Consider the following 17,719-nt stretch of genomic DNA (forward strand, 5'->3'; position numbering starts at 1 on the left):
GAGCTCAATTATGAAAGCATATCTTAGTTTGGACTTCATGCTCCTCCTTTATGCTGCAGCACTGCCCTCACTGCCCCAACTGAAACCACATCCCAAGGAAAATAAAGCGATGCAAAGCATGAAGTGGTACGTACTCCAGAATAAAGCCAAACCGCATTATCATCCATCAGGAGAAAAAAAAGAGAGAAACAGATCGAAAAGGGGTGCGTGAGATCAATTTGTAATTGACCATGCTACGCACAAAAGAAATATGCGGATGCTGGGAAAAGCCTAGACTGGATGGAACCTGCAGCGAAACCGGAGCAACCATAAGAAAATTCAGGTTTCAGAAGCGCACAGATCATCCTCAAGTAAGATGAAAGATCACCAGAAGATGATAGCTTGATAAGAATATGTTCTGGTTGTACTGTAGTAGGCAGATAATCGGGTCCTGTATCTAGCGAGGTCCATGATTGTAAAGCGTAGATCGAGAGGGAGGAGCAGGCGATGATAGCTAGCGCGACCTAGAAAGAAGAAATGGGAAAGGGGAAAAGGCCTTTCCCCGAGCCGAAGACCACATGCATGTGGGTGGGACTCACATGTCTCCCTCCTCCTCTGCTCCTCCGGCTCGCGGAAAAGGAATGGGGACCGAGGGAAGACGAGAAAGAAAGGAATTGGTTCGGTTCCACGCGAGAAACTCCTCTTTCTTTTCTTTCTTTCTTTCTTTTTTTCTTTTGAAGTGAGCACGCGGGGAAACTCTGGTTACGTATAGAATGAACTCGAGTTTCAAGAAAGATCAGTCGGAGATCGTGTATTATCAGTGGATATTACATTACAGAGAGAACAAAAATGGCAGGCGTGCATGTCTGGGACTTTTGGGTTGCAAAGATCAACGGATTTGGATTTTGGTTGGATCTCTGAAACGAACGACAAGTATCTATGCCTGTAGGTTGGGCCAGGCTGAAAATTAATGTGGGCCTGGTAAGGAAAAGAAGGCAGGCCGTGTTTCCGCAGGCCTTTTGTCAGCAGAGCCAGCTAACGAGCCCATGTGGGTTGGCCGCTCGTCAATTTCGACCGTGTGCCGCCGGGCCGACCTCTTTAAGCCCGTCAGTTTCACTGGCAACCCGTGGAGAGCCCGGGAGGTCCGGCGGAAGAGCTCGCCGGGACCGGGAATCATCAGCAATCAACACGCGTCTCGGCGGCCAGCGCCGTGTGCTCCCGGCGCGGTCCCACCACCCCGTCCTTTTGGGGCCCGGGCGCCAAGCCGCCAACAGCGGCACAAGCACGCAGGAGCTGCCAGACCCGGCATGCCGCACGTGTTTGGGACTTTGGGTTGTGCCGGCCCGGTTGCGCACGGCAGCTCGCCATCCTATCGAAATGTCATCGTTTCCTTTTGCGCCAACTTGGTGTCCCAAACGTCCTTATACACATATCAAAGTGAGATGAGATATGCGTGTTCCTTAAGCTCCGGAGTCCGGACTGTATCTTTCACGTGTTCCTGAGGCTTTACACACCACAATGTCCTCGATCGACACTGTACAAGAAAAAAAAATCTTCAGTAACCAAGTAGTCCTAATTCCTAACTGCTTTGCACGTCGGACGACGCCGACTAATCGGACGCTGCCCTTCCGCAAGGCTACGGACACGTGCTGCTGCTGCTGCTGATGATGATGGGTCGAGCCCACCTGATCCTGCCGAGAGATCGACGCCTACGCCTTGCCCCGTCCAGAAGGGCATTGACAGCCTCGGAAGTGGATCACCGCCGCAATGGCAAACGGCGAATTGCCCCATCGGGGGGGGGGGGGGGGGGGGGGGGGGGGGGGGGGGGGGGGGGGGGGGGCTATGACGTGACGACCGATCGCGCCACGCCACGGCGCCCTCCGCTGCCTGCCGATGCTTTCCACCGGCTCTATACTTTTCCTAATTCCTACCCTCTCTCTGCTCCCCTCCACCGTTCCCTTTCGCTTGCCGCCCACACGAGGTAGGAGCCCGAGCCTATTCCGTCGAGGTCGTGGCCTCGTAGGCTAGCAGCTAGCTCGTGGCCATGGCATGGGCGCGGCATCCGTGGAACGGCGACAGGTCAGGGTAAGGGTCTTCTTCGCCCATTCCCTTGTCCGCGCTGCACCGCATCAGACACCGTTGCCCGTTGGCGGCGACGTCGCCGGCTAACGCACTTTTGCTTTTGAGGTCCTAAAGGCTCCGGCTATCCTACACGGCAGGAAGTGTTTGGCCAGGTCATCGATCCGACGGCACCTCGCGCGGTGCGGGAGAGTCGAGTGGCAGGGGATCAAATCATTGACGTGAAAGTGGATCATCATTGGAATCTGAATGGAGTTATCGATGGCCCGTGCATCAATGGACCATGGGCAATAATTTAGGCACCGGCCGCGATGGGTAATGGAGACCAGACGACGTTAACTACTTGTTCCAATCACGGATTCTGCATCCGATTCTAAAAGAATTCATTCATTCAGCGTGCCTTGCCGCCCAAAGACACTGCGGTTTTGTCCTTTCTCTCTTCGCATGCAGGCTTGTTACTCTGATTGGCTCATACAGTCATACATGCTGTCAGATAAATGTAGGCGGTCACAGTCAAGTTAGCTGTACATAACTGATCGAAAGAAGTCAGTTGATGCTTCAGCTGGCTCATATCTCCTCTTGGATCGGAGTTTAACCATAGCCTCTGGCGTCATGCGGGATATTGTGCCCCGGCTCAGAGCTTTCATCCTTTTCTGGAAGAAAAAACTCTGATCCTTTGCGACGCTAAAGTGCTCACTGAATCATCGTGAGTTGGACCTCTGAAGATCACCACAACGAATGATCCGATATTCCAGTGGGCAGTGTAGCTGTTGAGACGCTGACTAGACCGGTAAATGATACAAGGTGAGGTGCATTTCTATGGGTCTTGAGAGCTGGGGCGCACACTGTATGCTCGCTATCTGACCACGCTCGCACTCCGTGTCCACACACGCCTCACCTCGCAGCTTGCCAGTTCCAACAGAACAAGGAACCAAGAAGATTTCTCAACTCCCAGCATACAGCATCGTTTTCCTAGGCTCCTAGCCCTTCGGCTTCACACGATTGTAGTGGCTGCTGCAGTGCGGTAGTGCCACCAAAAGCAAGTGTCTCCTCAGTCCCCCCTGTGGTGGTCAAAAGAGGCTTCCTACAGACTATCATATCGTGTCTGTGACAAGAACATGAGACCAGATTCCCCAGTCAGTTCTGGTCGAGCACGAGCCAAAGTTGCCACGACACTCGTGCAATCATGGAGCAGTACTGTAAAATATAGGCTCACCAAATTGAAAAGGCATTTTTGTGGTCAGAATTACTGTTGCAATGAAAATAGTATAGCTTTAGATTGTACGTACCTGGACATGGACAGATTCTTTTTAAACTATTCACCAACAGCGAAAACAATCGTCAATGCATAGACACTGATAGACATGCTTTGAGGTAATTCCACTACTGTCCACCTCACTTGAGGGTCAGGTCAAAGCTCACATGCAAAACAAAACATATGCTTCGAGCAGGAACGTCCACTGCGGCAATAATTTAGGTTTGTTCCAGGGACAGATCAGCACTTGATCTTCACACTGTTCGCGATGCAAGCTGATGTAATGGCGGTTCAGCGATGCTTGTTGTTTATTTGCAGTGCAACGCACTTCCAAAGCCAACCAGTGCTTTTCAATCCGACAGGGGTGGCTGCTGCCTGCTCATAGTCTTCTCCTACCAGTTCACGGGCTAATGTTCATGTTCTAATCAGTTCAGAAAATAAAGCAGCACATCACAATCCAATCAGACATGTAGATACAAGCTCGTATTCTGTGGTCGTGTACAAAAATACTAGTATAGACAACAGAGTGCGGAGTATTCGAACAAGTTCAGATCAGTCCGCCGTCAGTCGGAATTCTTTAAGCGCCATGTGTGCATCGAGAGGAAGAGCTTATCTGACAGAACGTTTTTGCAGCGGTGTTCGTGTGGCCGAGAGGAGATTTTGCCTTGGCCTACAGGGACCCGCCCAGCAGCTTTCGGTTTGTTCTTTTCCTACGTCAAATAAGCCGCTCACGGGGCTGAATCAGCAGATCTTTGACCCGAATACTAGCTTGAATTTTTTTTCTACGGCGTTGTCTCGGAGCTTCCTAATCTGTCGAGATCCGATGATTGATGATCTGTTGTTCTTGTAAGCTCAGGGTGCAGTTTCTGGCATGTCAATGAAACATCTGCATCTTCATTGACATTCGACAGTAGCGGTTTGATGTTCGAAACTGAAATCTGTAGAGATAATCAGATAAAATAAGTGAGGTTTCTCTGCAAATTTTCTACACAAAGCATGAATCTTACCATTTCGACCATGTGTCAGGTTTTGATATGAACTCTGTAAGAAACCACGCCAATAATGCAAGCCCTACTGGATACTTCCATGCATCAGCATCCAAGTTGGGCGCAACACAGGTGGCCTGAAACAACAGTCGCCACAGGACGGCAAAATATGATTTCGCCGGGCGCGAGAAAATTTATGTATGGCACGTAAAAACCTGCTCCTGCATACCAAGAGCCAAAGATGCGTTCCCGTTTTCTTCAAAATCACAAAAGTAAAAGAAGAAGATGCGTTCCCGGTCACATGGACGCCGAAGTCTCCGGTGCACGCACGGATTCGGCTCCGGAAGATTGGACGAGGCAGACGACACGGCCTACGAGACAAAGCTCCCCCCAAGGCCAGCGCGTCGCGGCGTCGTCGGCGTCGGCGAAGGCGTTCCATGCATCATCATCCAGGACGAGTGGACGCGTCGAAAATATCATCCAGCTCGGCGCTCGGCAGGTTTGAAAAGTATCTCCGCTCGGCTCGGCACGCCCACGCCGACGTCGCCCAGGCGTGCGCCCCCGTCGTACGCCGGCAAAAATACGAGGGGAAAACAGAGAGAAGACCAGAGGAATCTCCGCATTCCGGTGGTATCCGCCGTGCGCTCGCGATCCCGCGTGACCACGGGCGTGCGGTGCGGGCACTGGCGCGCGAGGCGGAGCGCGGAGCCCGGGTCTCAGCGGCGCGCGTCGCTTTCCGGCGAGGGGGGCAAGTGGCGCGCGCCGTCCACAGAATGGAAAGATTCCGGCGCGCGCGTACATTTTTTTCCCTCCTCCTCCGTCTCGTTTCATCCGCCGCCTTGTTGCCTTGCGCCCCCGGCCCGCTCCGCGCGCGTGCGCCCGCGCCTCCGCATGCGAATCGACGCGGGACGCAACGCGATGCGCGCACCGGACGGGAGCGGGGAGGCGTGCCGCCTGCCGCGGCGCAGCAACAAGAGGCGCCTGCGCACTCCTGCCCGCGTGACATGGCCCGCCGGCCCCGCTCCGCTGCGCACCAATACCTGCTCCACCGGTCGCCCGCGCTCCCTCCCTTCACCCCACTCTATATCTATCCGTCCTCCCCACCTCCCTCCCACCCATGGTCTTGTCTCCAGCAGATGCCAAGGAGTTCTAGAACCTACAATCCTAGACTGGCCTGGCACTAGCTACTTTTGCCTTGGTCCAGTCTGGTACCAGTATCTCCTTGCTACCTGGCCATGCACTTCCATTTCCCGGTTCTTGGCTTGTATCCCTGATCAACTCTGATTTTGCCGGACGCTCGAGTTTCTGCTGCCGTCTTGTTATCCGTAAGTCCGGTCTTAACTTCATCAACACTGAATGTCCTGTAGTTCTGCAATCCCCATTGTACTGTTGCTTTGTACATTTCTTGATTCAGTCAGAGCATTAGTTGTTACACTGTGACTGTAAGTTTACAGGGCGTGCTGTGGGACTAGTAGGCTACGAAGTCTTGTCAGAAAATGAAGGGTGGGTGGTCAGAAAGAAGCGTTCTACAGTTAGTTTCCATGACTAACATTTCATTTTGGAACTGATTTTCATAAGCAGTGATCCAAACGTTTTGTGGTAGTCACTAGCAGCCAGTCATATGATGCCATAGGCTTTGATTTTCAGTTGGTATCCCCAGTAAGAAATGGAGGTTCAAATGTTCCATTCTATGGTTCATGACATTTATATGTTGGTGTGTTCCTCAGTACTCGGCAGAGCCTGGATTAGCCATGTTAATCGGATGAACAACAAAAAGTGTTAAAAGTTAGTAACACAACATAACCACCTGCAGATCATGCAGTGAAGTGCAATTTCACAATTTTCACCGGTTCATTGTATGTGGACGTGTGGTCCATGAGAGGATTAACTGTATTAAAGTGCTAGAACTTGCACATCATCCTCATGAGCTACAAAAAGTACCACTAGACGACGGCCTTGCATGCTAGAGACTGGTCTGATAAGTACGTTTGCTTTGATCCGGAATATAATCATTCAGTCATCCGCTTGCTGGATGAGTTAATTGCTGATATTGAAGTATGAACACATACAAGATCTTAACCTTATGTTCTAACTAACTGAGGAGCAGTGAAAAGGTAACGTGGTATCTGCTAAAATATCTGACTGGTTGGAGTAAGTCTGTGGTTAGCAAGGAATTTGATCATTCTCAAATATCTCTTTCTGAAAAAGAAGAATCACCATTCAGCTTAGTTCTATTCAAAAAGTCGGGTATCCGAAACCATAGTCACAAATCAGTGACGAGGGAAGCACAGTAGGTTAGATGGAAAAAAAAATCTTGTTGTTTATGTTTTTATCACCTGGTCCCCATGATCATTGAGTAGCTCGCTTTCAATAGAATGGTACATCTTTTTAATCCTTTCACACTTCAATTTCCTTCAATTCCTTTCAATGATCACTGTGATGCAAGTGAACTGCACATCGTTTTCATTTGTTTCTTCAATGTTAAATAATGCACACTTTTTAAAATATCAAGGTATTATTACTGTCATCAAACCCAGCACACCAGTGCGCTGATGTCAGGTTCCCTTATTTTCAGGTAAACAGTGCTAAGAGTGCAACGTCAACCTCAGATTTTCAAATGTATTTCTGGTTAGTTCTCGTGCTATGCAATTTCGGAATATCAAAATCCCTACCTCTGGATAGAGACACACTTTTGGACATAAAAGGCTATCTGAAAGATCCACAGAATTACCTACACAACTGGGATAAATTTCATTCACCGTGCCAATTTTACGGTGTTACATGTGACCACAATTCTGGTGATGTCATTGGAATATCACTCTCAAACATCTCACTATCAGGCACTATATCATCTTCATTTTCTCTTCTTCAACAATTACGCACTCTGGAGGTTGGGGCAAATTCCATCTCAGGAATTGTTCCAGCTGCACTGGCCAACTGCACAAATCTTCAGGTTCTAAATCTGTCAATGAACAGTTTAACAGGCCAATTACCTGATCTTTCAGCATTGCTCAACCTACAAGTTCTTGACGTGTCCACAAATAGTTTTAATGGGGCATTCCCAGTATGGGTCAGCAAATTATCAGGCCTAACTGAATTAGGCCTAGGAGAGAACAGCTTCGATGAAGGTAATGTTCCAGAAAGCATTGGAGACCTGAAGAATTTAACATGGCTATTCCTGGGACAATGCAATCTTAGGGGAGAGATACCAGCTTCAGTCTTTGATTTGGCATCACTTGGGACACTGGACTTCTCACGCAATCAGATTACCGGTGTATTTCCAAAGGCAATATCCAAAATGAGGAACCTATGGAAGATTGAGCTCTACCAAAACAACTTGACTGGTGAAATTCCTCAAGAGCTTGCAACTCTAACCTTGTTATCTGAATTTGATGTGTCTCGCAATCAGCTGACTGGCATGCTGCCTAAGGAGATTGGTGACCTGAAGAAGCTGAGGATATTTCATATATACCACAATAACTTCTTTGGTGAACTTCCTGAAGGGCTGGGGAACCTGCAATTTCTTGAGTCATTCTCAACCTATGAAAATCAGTTCTCAGGAAAGTTCCCTGCCAACCTTGGCCGGTTCTCACCACTCAACACAATAGACATATCAGAGAATTATTTTTCTGGCGAATTTCCAAGATTCTTGTGCCAAAACAACAAGCTTCAGTTCTTACTGGCTTTGACAAACAACTTTTCAGGTGAATTTCCTGGCTCTTATTCTTCCTGCAAGACACTTCAGAGGTTCAGAATAAGTCAAAATCAATTCAGTGGGAGTATTCCTCCTGGCTTATGGGGATTGCCTAATGCTGTGATAATTGATGTTGCTGATAATGGATTTATTGGGGACATATCTTCTGATATAGGCCTTTCAGTTACTCTGAACCAGCTGTATGTTCAAAACAACAACTTCATTGGGGAGCTTCCAGTAGAGCTGGGAAGGCTCTCCCAGCTGCAGAAGTTGGTTGCTTCAAACAACAGATTCTCTGGCCAAATTCCTAAACAGATTGGAAATCTCAAGCAGCTGACTTACCTGCATTTGGAACATAATGTACTGGAAGGGCCAATACCACCAGATATTGGTATGTGCAGTAGCATGGTTGACCTGAATCTTGCAGAGAATTCTTTGACTGGAGGCATTCCAAACACACTGGTCTCCCTCGTCACTCTGAATTCACTCAATATATCCCATAACATGATCTCTGGTAACATTCCTGAAGGTCTGCAGTCACTGAAGCTGAGTGATATTGATTTCTCTCATAATGAATTATCCGGCCCAGTCCCTCCGCAGTTCTTAATGATAGCTGGAGATGATGCATTCTCTGAAAATGTTGGCCTTTGTGTTGCAGACACTTCAGAAGAGTGGAGGCAAAGCGTCACCAATTTAAGACCTTGTCAATGGTCTGACAACCGTCACAACTTCTTAACAAGACGTCTTTTTCTTGTGCTGGTCACAGTGACATCTTTGGTTGTTCTCCTGTCTGGGTTGGCATGTCTGAGCTATGAAAACTACAAGCTTGAAGAGTTCAATAGAAAAGGGGACATTGAGAGTGGCGGCAGCACTGACTTGAAGTGGGTTCTTGAGACCTTCCATCCTCCAGAGCTTAACCCTGAGGAAATATGCAGCTTGGATGGAGAGAATTTGATTGGCTGTGGAGGCACCGGCAAAGTTTACAGGCTAGAATTGAACAAGGGAAGGGGAACTGTTGCTGTGAAGGAGTTGTGGAAGGGTGATGATGCCAAGGTCTTGAAGAGTGAGATAAATACCCTTGGGAAGATACGCCATCGGAACATTCTGAAACTCAATGCATTTTTGACTGGTGGAGCATCAAGTTTTCTGGTCTATGAGTATGTGGTGAATGGTAACCTGTATGATGCTATTCGCCGTGAGTTCAAAGCTGGACAACCTGAGCTTGATTGGGACAAGCGGTGCCGGATTGCTGTAGGGGTTGCGAAGGGCATCATGTACCTTCACCATGATTGCTCCCCGGCCATAATTCATCGGGACATAAAGTCGACCAACATACTTCTGGATGAGGAGTATGAAGCTAAGCTTGCAGATTTCGGTATTGCTAAATTGGTGGAAGGTTCACCACTTAGCTGCTTTGCTGGTACCCATGGCTATATGGCTCCTGGTAAGTTTTTTGAAGGCTAGTCTCCATTTTTTCATAGCTGTAATTACTGAACATTGCTGTCTACGATTACTGTAGAAAATATTTTGTCGGTGGAACTCAAGTGCTCTAGTGTTTTGTCTTGGTAAATAATCCGGTCAAATGAAATGGTGCACAAATTGGTAGACACTCCAATTGCTGCTGTCACTTAAAGATGGGTGCAAAGTTCTTAGTTGCTTTTCTGAAATTTCTTAATGATTTTGGTGTCAGTTATTAATAATATATCATTTCATAAGTAATGTGTTCCATACTACTCAATAATTATCATTTATTCCTAACAACTATATAACTGTCAGATGCATGTAATTTAAAGATATTAGTCTGAAGATTTCAGCCTCATGTCATCTTAAATCAATATGCAGAACTTGCGTATTCTCTAAAGGCGACAGAGAAGAGTGATGTCTACAGCTTTGGCATCGTACTGCTAGAGTTGCTTACTGGGCGTAGCCCAACTGATCAACAGTTTGACGGTGAAATGGACATTGTCTCCTGGGTTTCGTCTCATTTGACTGAGCAAAACCCAGCAGCTGTTGTTGATCCAAAAGTAAGCAACGGCGCATCAGATTACATGATAAAGGCCTTGAATATTGCTATTCTTTGTACTGCTCAGCTTCCATCTGAACGGCCGACAATGAGAGAAGTCGTGAACATGCTCATCGACAATGATCCTAGCTGCACGACTGGGAGGGCAAAGAACAAGAATGATAAGTAAATACAACCGGCTTTTTCTTAGTAAGATATACTAGTAATAATCAGAACATCAGGGCCTCTAAGCACCCTGTAGCAGCTCATGGGGGAAGCTTATTAGGTCCTCAGACTGCCTGGCTAGTGAATACTAGGCAACTAGCAGGCTTATAAAATAATTTGGAGGTATAGCCTCTGCAAAGCTTGTCCATATGCAGAAGTTTAGATAATGTTTTGTACAAACTAGTACTGTAATCTGAAAGTTTCTGTAAATATGTCATGTGTGTCAGTATGATTAGTGCATTACTTGCAAAAGTTTGTGAATGAGGACAAGGTATCCATACGCTCAATTTTATCAGAAAGGAACAGGCAAACGACGTTTACTGATTATTGCAGTACTTAATGAAATTACAAATTCCAGCCTTCTTTGTGCTTCGTTTTACCCAACCGTTTCTATTTATTCTGAGTATGAACTAGGGGTTATTACAGCCGAATGTACCGATATGTCAACATCAGAGGAAAACAGAGCACACACGATCAGCTCAGAGCATGACAACATTCTTCTTCGACTTGGAGAAGATTTTAGCTATTGTACATTACTACAATGACATCTAGCTGACAGTTTTGAAAGGGTTGGAAGAGACCTTCAAGCTATCCACAATGTCAGTCACAGAGCCTATACCCACTGCCACTGAAATCATCAAACAAACCATGCTCAAACCCTGCAGAAGATACCACTTCCTCCCCTTGGTGATCTTGCCCTGGGCAATGTGCATGCTTATGGGGAAGTAAACTGTCAGCGGCCAGAAGCTGAACGCGCCGAGGAGCCCCAGCACAGCATTGAAGAATGGTATCATCATTGCCACCACAGTTGTGGCGACAACTATAAGGGTCCTTAAGACGAGCTTGTATGGCGCAACGGTCACTGATCCTCGCTGCATCAGGGGGATGCTGACGGTATATGCGCTGTTGATGAACTTGGCTTCCGGCCACCGGGAGGCAGCCCACCGCTCGACTGAAGCAAAGATAGGCTGTGCATAAACCTGCACGAGTAAAAGAGCTTTAGCTTAAGCTGCAGAGTTCACTTAGTTCAGTTCTTACTTTTATGGTACCTAGTCAGTTCTGAATCTGATCACTGAAATTCTTCTATTCAGGTGTGCAGCAAGTTAGCAAGTCACGATCTGAGATGTGCTGACCTGGTATGCTCCAATGAGGTGGAGGATGAGGCACATGTTGGCAATGTCAACGAGCCAGTAGGGACCCAACCCAGCCGCCGTCAAGATATTGCCGGGAGCATTTGAACCAAATGCAGCATACCCAGCACAGCCGACGGAGATGTAGAAAATGGTGGTGGCTCCAATCCCATACATTGATGCCTTCTTCATGGTCTTGTTCTCCGCCGGTGGTGACTTCAGTGTATCCTAGAATCAGAAGTTCAGAAGAGATCAGAAAGGCACTATACTGTTTTTTCTTTTTGGTGAAAATACGAAAGGCACTATACTGTTACTGACAAGAACATTGTTACTAGGTCTAATGCTCTGAACCTATTTTCCTTTCGAAGTCAATGCAAATTCATTCAGAGCTAAGAGTGGCTGCACGCTTCTTGCACAGTTGCAGTACATATTTTGAATCATAAATACGGCATACCGCATACCTGTATCTCGATTAGCACTTCCGCAAAAGTGTAAGCAAAGGCAATGTTCCCCAGGGCCAGAAGCACGTTCCAAAGCTTCTTGGTCGAGGACGCCGCGGCGGCACCTGCGATCCTGCCTCCGAGACCGCCGCCGTGCGACACCCACTGCCCCACCGAGAGGCCGAGGCCGATGAAGGAGTAGGCGAACGACATGATCGCCGCGACGACGGACAGCCAGGTGATGTGCTCCAGGCCGGGGAACTGGGAGAGCACGACCTGGACCACGCTGAACGCCAGCATCAGCACGGTCCCCGACGCGTCGCAGTGCGCGCCGGCGCCGTTCCGGCGGAAGCAGTCCGACTGCCTAATCGCCCTGTGCAAAGCATAAACAGGCCAACAGAAAAGGGAAATTAGCACATCCCGATTACTCTTTTCCTTTGAAGCTTGTGTAGATCGTTCAGAGGAAACTAAGATTTGGTTACTCACGCCATGCTTATGGTCGCGGTGATGGTGTACCCGACCATGGTGCCCCACAGGTTGACGTACTGGGCGATCCCGCACATGAACACCTCTCTGGGACCTGCGATAAATTCCCGGGCATTGCGTTCAGTAAAACGAGGGAACAAATAAATAGAGGTGGACTTGTTGTGTGCGTGCAGAGAAGTGGAAAGTCAGTAAGATGGTCGTACTGAGGTATGATCTGACGGCGTCCATGTAGGTGCGGTTCCTGTCGCCGGTGACGGGGTGCGGCGCGCGGTAGGCGTTGGCGAGCAGCGTGGAGGTGTAGTAGGTGACGCACGCGAAGCCGGCGAGCGCGAGGGGCCCCGCGACCCAGCCCAGCTGCGCCACGCTCCAGGCCAGCGCCAGCACGCCGGAGCCGATCACCGCCGTCACAATGTGCGCCGTCGCCGTCCATACCGTCCCTGGAGCCAACAAGAAACTCAAGTTCAACAACCCGCCGCCAGAACCGCAGAGGCCTTTGACCGATCCCGGTCGGTGTAAAAATCTGCCGAAACATGGGGAGGAAGGGGAAGACGACGCGCACGCACCTGTCCGCTCGTGCCCCTGCTCGTAGTCGCCCCTCTCGACGTCGTCTGCTGCCGCCGCGCTCTTGTCCATCGTCCTCCCTGCCGTCGCGTTCGCGTCCCGTGCGCGCGCCCGCCCGGGTGTCCCGTGACCGCGAGAAGCGCCAGGGAAAGAGAGGGGATCCGGGCAAGGGGACACGCGACGAACCGGGACGGGGGTTTGGGCGGTTTATATAGGGCTCGGAAGCCAAGCCAAGTAGCACCCCAAGGCAACACGGGGCTCGCTCTGGCAGGACCGGCGCTTTGGGCCTGTAGAACCCGGGCGCGCCAGTTCAGCGCCAACGGACTCCTAATCCTAGTCCTCACTCTATTCTAACGTTGTTGGCTGGAGTTCTCTTCTCCCTGGAGGCGGCCTGGACCCTAGGAAGAGCCTCTCTCTGGCTCCCTGCTCTTCTTCTACCGTGCAGAGTCCGGATCCCCATGCTCCGTTGACATTGGTACATTTATTTGTATAGTATATCTCCGTCCAATGCACGGTCTTTATAAGTAGAAAATGGACCTTGTTTACAACGTGCTTTTTGAACTCCTACTAGTGCATGGAAAAAAAAAAGACTTCACCTGGGTTTTCACGAATCCACGTGAACTCTTGCGTGCCAGATGGCATATGGTAGGTCGTTGAGTCGGCGTTTCTGGCCCAGCCCGAGCCGAACTGTTGTTTCAGCGGCGCCAGCTTGCTGCTGCCTGCCCAGCTTAACGTGCGTTGGCGTAGTCTTGAGCTGTGAGCCCAACCATGCATCGTGCTCGATCCAGCTCCACAAGCTAGCAAGCCGGTGGCCGAGCTCGACCTGACGACCTGCGCTTGGCAATTAGGCGCACACATGACCCCAGTGTCGGGGTTGTTCAGGCGTGCATTTGCCCCCGCGCGCTTACGTGTTCCGTGCCTTCTCGTCCGGGACAAATCGGGCAGGGCGGTGAGCCATCGCTCAGCGCCGCCGGCGAGAACGGGGGATTGCTTCACCTCATCATACCAGAAGCTCACAGATCAGATCAGACTATAGCAGTGTACAGACTTAAGCTCCAGGAGTAGCAACTAGCCCAATCATAGGGTGCACTAACGGGTCTGATCTGTGTGCATTGCATGTATCAAAAGCAGGCTGGGGACGTTGGCACGTAACCCAGGAGCATTTATGCATGCAGAACCAAGCCACAGCACCCTGGATGAAACGTTAGTGCCCGGAAAGAAAGCCGGAGCCCTGCGGTTTCGCAGCCGCGTCACAGACTCATCACGAAGCAGAGGCAAACAGCGGCGGGGCGTCATCTCATGGCGGTTGGAGAGGGACGCGCGTATCCCATGCAGATCATATCGGTCGTGGAGGTCCATGCGGACCGCAACTCCCTTTGTCTATCCGCCCGGCACAACACATGGACGACACGCTCGAAATCGTCAAAACCGAAAGGTGGAGAGAATGCATGGACGCCAGATGCCACCGCGCACCCGGACACGATGATTCGGCGACCGAGACGCTAGCCACCAGCACGATGCGAGACTGCTAGCCGAGGAGAGCAGTGAGGAAGAGTGGGTGACTACACGCTGACGACGTGCGCCTACGCATTGCATGCAGAGAGAGAGGCAGAGGCCGAGCAGCTGTGTGTCGCCGCCGCACCACCACGCCGGCATGATGCGGGGAGCAGAGTGCCGACACCGGTTGTTGCGCGCGCGCGGATGGACGCCTTTTTCCACGGTCGGCATCCATCTGATCGCCACACCACATCGCAAGCAGTTTCGATCTCCTCCCCGTCCGTTGCCATCACTTGTCAGCTAAACAGATCGGTGCTCAAGCTAGCCCATAATTGCAGGCTGCAGGCCGGCCGGCCGGGGCGAGATGATCGGCAGACGGTGGACACGCCCGGCAAGCGAGTGAGGACGTGTACTTCACTATGGTCGGGCGCCGAGTGAGTGAGGACTGATGCGGAGGTAGTTTATGGCAACATGGTACTTCAGCTGGGCGCCTTGCCGCCTTTACATCGCAGATGAGCTTCTGTTGATGATAAGATCACTCGACATAACCCTTTTCGCACTAGGCCACCAGGCGCTTGGCTAAAATCCCGCTTTTTCTTAAAATAACAACGCACAATAATTTATAGTATGTCAACTTTTTAAGTAATTATTCTTACGCCAAATTTGGTAGTTCTTCGAGCATGAGGAGCAAGCCAAAACAATGTCGCATGGGCATATCTGGTCCATGCTCTTGTTGTTCACAATTAGCCACGGACGGGATGAAGAATATATATTAGAAAAATACACATCCATAGTGCGATTATTTGAAGAAATAAATCTTGCACGGAAAAGTAGAAAAATTGCAGCGTGTCATATCAGTCGTGCTGCTTATTTTTAAATGAAGCGTGCAGATTACGTGCCTGGTATACACTAATGATTGAATGGAATATGCTAAATAATTAAAATTATGGTATAAATCCTTTTAAATAGACAAATGGAACATTATTTCACCTTTTGTGTAAAGAAATAGAATATATCTTACAACGATTTTAATGTAAGATATAATGTAAGCTCACGACCTACCAGCGGTTTTTGCTGTATTACCGGATAGGATCTTTGGTCACAGGATGCATGGTCCTCCCAAGCAAAAGCTGGTCCCCAAATGTTCACACGGTGATGGTAAAGCATAGAAATATGGAATGGCGATATCTGGAAAATCTAGGCGCCACCCTTTTGTCGACTGAAGAAGCCCTTTTTCGTTGAATTTGGTATTTTCAAAATAGAAAATACTTTATTAACCTGCACCCACCCACCAATCCATGTCGGAGCGAGAATGGCTGGTTACATTTTCTGAATTTATTTTGGAAATTAACACGTTGTTCTTCTATTGACGTATCCGTAAACATCGAGATCACTATCATGACTTTGTCAATCTCTGTTGGTCTAGTCTTTGAAGATGCTTATATGGGTAGAATGTGTGTTTATAGGAGGATATTTCTGTACTTGTATGTTATTAGTATCTGCGTTTATACCATGTTTTGACAAAAAAAATAAGAAGAACGTTAAGTGCAACTCAAGAACACTCATAAAATTGTGAAATTCCAATAGGAAGAGCCCAGCCTATGTAATGTATGAGCCGATACGAATGACGTGATCTGCAGCATTCCTTCGAGTATATAACCGGTATCTTCTATTTGGTGGTAGTGGTATTAAAACGAAAGTAGTAATTTTTTTTGGCATATATTCTTTCCGATGGCATTCTCTTTGTCATCATCCATATGCACATAGGGCCTACCTGAGAGGATCAGGATAGAAGTAATCACGCACATCTCCTGATCTTCATCGCCAGGTGATAACAATACGGTAAAAAGTCATTGCTTGCCATATCCTCATCCAAAACAAAATATCCTTATTAAAAGGTGAAGAAATGCATGGACAAATCAAAGATGGCATAGGGTAAAGTTCTCCGATGCAGCTGCGACCTCTAGTTTTACCCATCCGGACGCAAAAATGGCACGGCACACAAGGATTCCAATGTATCTAGACACAGTCGCGCGACATCACAGATTTGTATCCCACTTGCAAGTGCCTAAATCGTGTAAGCGCATTAGGCAGGGCAAAGTGAATGAGACTGGGTAATGCTGTGGCAAGAAAGAGAAGCTGATAATCATTTTATGTTGCAGCTTTTGTTGTATACACAGGTCTCCCTAGTCCACGGTACTCCATTGGTGTCAAGTCACCAAGCTCCTTTATTCTTCTTTTTCAAAAACTGATGCCAGTTTTTCACTAAAGAGCTTTTGATACCCAAAGTTTCCGACCAAATTCCATGCTGAGTGTTCGTAGAATATAAGGGGATCATCAAAAAGCAATGAACAAAAGGAAGTAGAGTCTGTTAAGGCACTTACACCATATTTCGGTAGTTTAAATGTATATACTAAATGCAAAAAAATATTCTCATTGGCGACGGAGTCTGTTAAGGCACTAATTACACCATATTTCGGTAGTTTAAATGTATATACTAAATGCAAAAAATTATTCTCATTGGTGACGAGCTGTTGATAAACGGGATTATCAGTAGTATAGGTCAGGCACACAATTTATTCGATTTTTTTTATCCAGAACTTCAGTAATTTATGTGGGATAGCAGTATCATTAGCAATTTTGGCCAATTACACCGATGAATTTTGACCACAAACCATCTTAAATACAAATGGAGAAAATATATATTTTCAATCACTAGTTGTATACCTGCATTGTATTGCAATCTATCATTCCATTTCCAAATGATACTCCCTGTCCAAACTATAATAAAAGCCTAACAAAACATTGAAATGGCCTCCAACATGACATTGTGAGTAACAATATTGATGGAAATATTTGTGTAAAATGGAAATAATTATATAGCAATAATATGAATATTTTCATGGTCAATCTAATAAGTAATAATAATGTTATGTTACCAATCTATATTATGTTCTGGTGAATTTAATAAATAATAATATAATTCTTATTTTTATCAATCTACATGATCTTTACATTTTGATAGAGAAAATTAAAGAAGCTTGTGGACAATAACTCGGTTAGTTCCACATGGTGGAACTTATCAATCTGAGTTCAAGTCCTTAATTCATCACGGGTGCTTTCAGAATTCTTGAAGTGGTAGGCAACATGTGAGATGTATGTAGTGATTTCATCAATCTCAAGATGTGTCGATCCATTCTATCGAAAGTTCTTGGTAGGGTTTACACGCGTATTCAAAAGGTCAGCACACGTGAGTGTGAGTGTCTGCATTGGTGTTTTCGAAAAAAAATAGAAAACAAAAATATGATACTCAATTTCTTTTTGAGACGGGATATGATACGCAATTAGCCTGGGCCGCTGGGACACCGCCCGAATCGCAGTAGCT

At 47.8% G+C, this 17,719-nt stretch overlaps 2 protein-coding genes across 2 annotated transcripts; one reads left to right on the top strand and one right to left on the bottom strand.

The window, feature by feature from the left end:
- Positions 1-5,322: 5,322 nt before the first annotated feature.
- Positions 5,323-10,463, top strand: LOC117856553 (uncharacterized). The gene is made up of 3 exons (XM_034738892.2): positions 5,323-5,624; positions 6,875-9,437; positions 9,836-10,463. Exons 2-3 carry the CDS (start codon positions 6,917-6,919, stop codon positions 10,183-10,185), a joined length of 2,871 nt encoding a protein of 956 aa, XP_034594783.2. The 5' UTR covers positions 5,323-5,624; positions 6,875-6,916; the 3' UTR covers positions 10,186-10,463.
- Positions 10,464-10,507: 44 nt separating this feature from the next.
- LOC117856751 (amino acid permease 8) lies at positions 10,508-13,311 on the bottom strand. The gene is made up of 6 exons (XM_034739134.2): positions 12,840-13,311; positions 12,480-12,713; positions 12,277-12,370; positions 11,812-12,163; positions 11,354-11,578; positions 10,508-11,200 (listed from the first exon to the last, which is right to left on the bottom strand). Exons 1-6 carry the CDS (start codon positions 12,907-12,909, stop codon positions 10,769-10,771), a joined length of 1,407 nt encoding a protein of 468 aa, XP_034595025.1. The 5' UTR covers positions 12,910-13,311; the 3' UTR covers positions 10,508-10,768.
- Positions 13,312-17,719: the final 4,408 nt, after the last annotated feature.

The sequence above is a fragment of the Setaria viridis genome, chromosome 5 (assembly GCF_005286985.2).
Source record: "Setaria viridis chromosome 5, Setaria_viridis_v4.0, whole genome shotgun sequence".
Lineage (NCBI taxonomy): Eukaryota > Viridiplantae > Streptophyta > Magnoliopsida > Poales > Poaceae > Setaria > Setaria viridis.

Bases quoted from the DNA above. Each gene is read 5' to 3' on its own strand.
- LOC117856553 (XM_034738892.2), top strand. From the start codon at position 6,917: ATGTATTTCTGGTTAGTTCTCGTGCTATGCAATTTCGGAATATCAAAA. The intron at 9,438-9,835 runs GTAAGTTTTTTG...ATCAATATGCAG, and splicing joins CCATGGCTATATGGCTCCTG to AACTTGCGTATTCTCTAAAG.
- LOC117856751 (XM_034739134.2), bottom strand. From the start codon at position 12,909: ATGGACAAGAGCGCGGCGGCAGCAGACGACGTCGAGAGGGGCGACTAC. The intron at 12,714-12,839 runs GTGCGTGCGCGT...TGTTGGCTCCAG, and splicing joins GCAGGGGCACGAGCGGACAG to GGACGGTATGGACGGCGACG. The intron at 12,164-12,276 runs GTGAGTAACCAA...TGCTTTGCACAG, and splicing joins ACCGCGACCATAAGCATGGC to GGCGATTAGGCAGTCGGACT.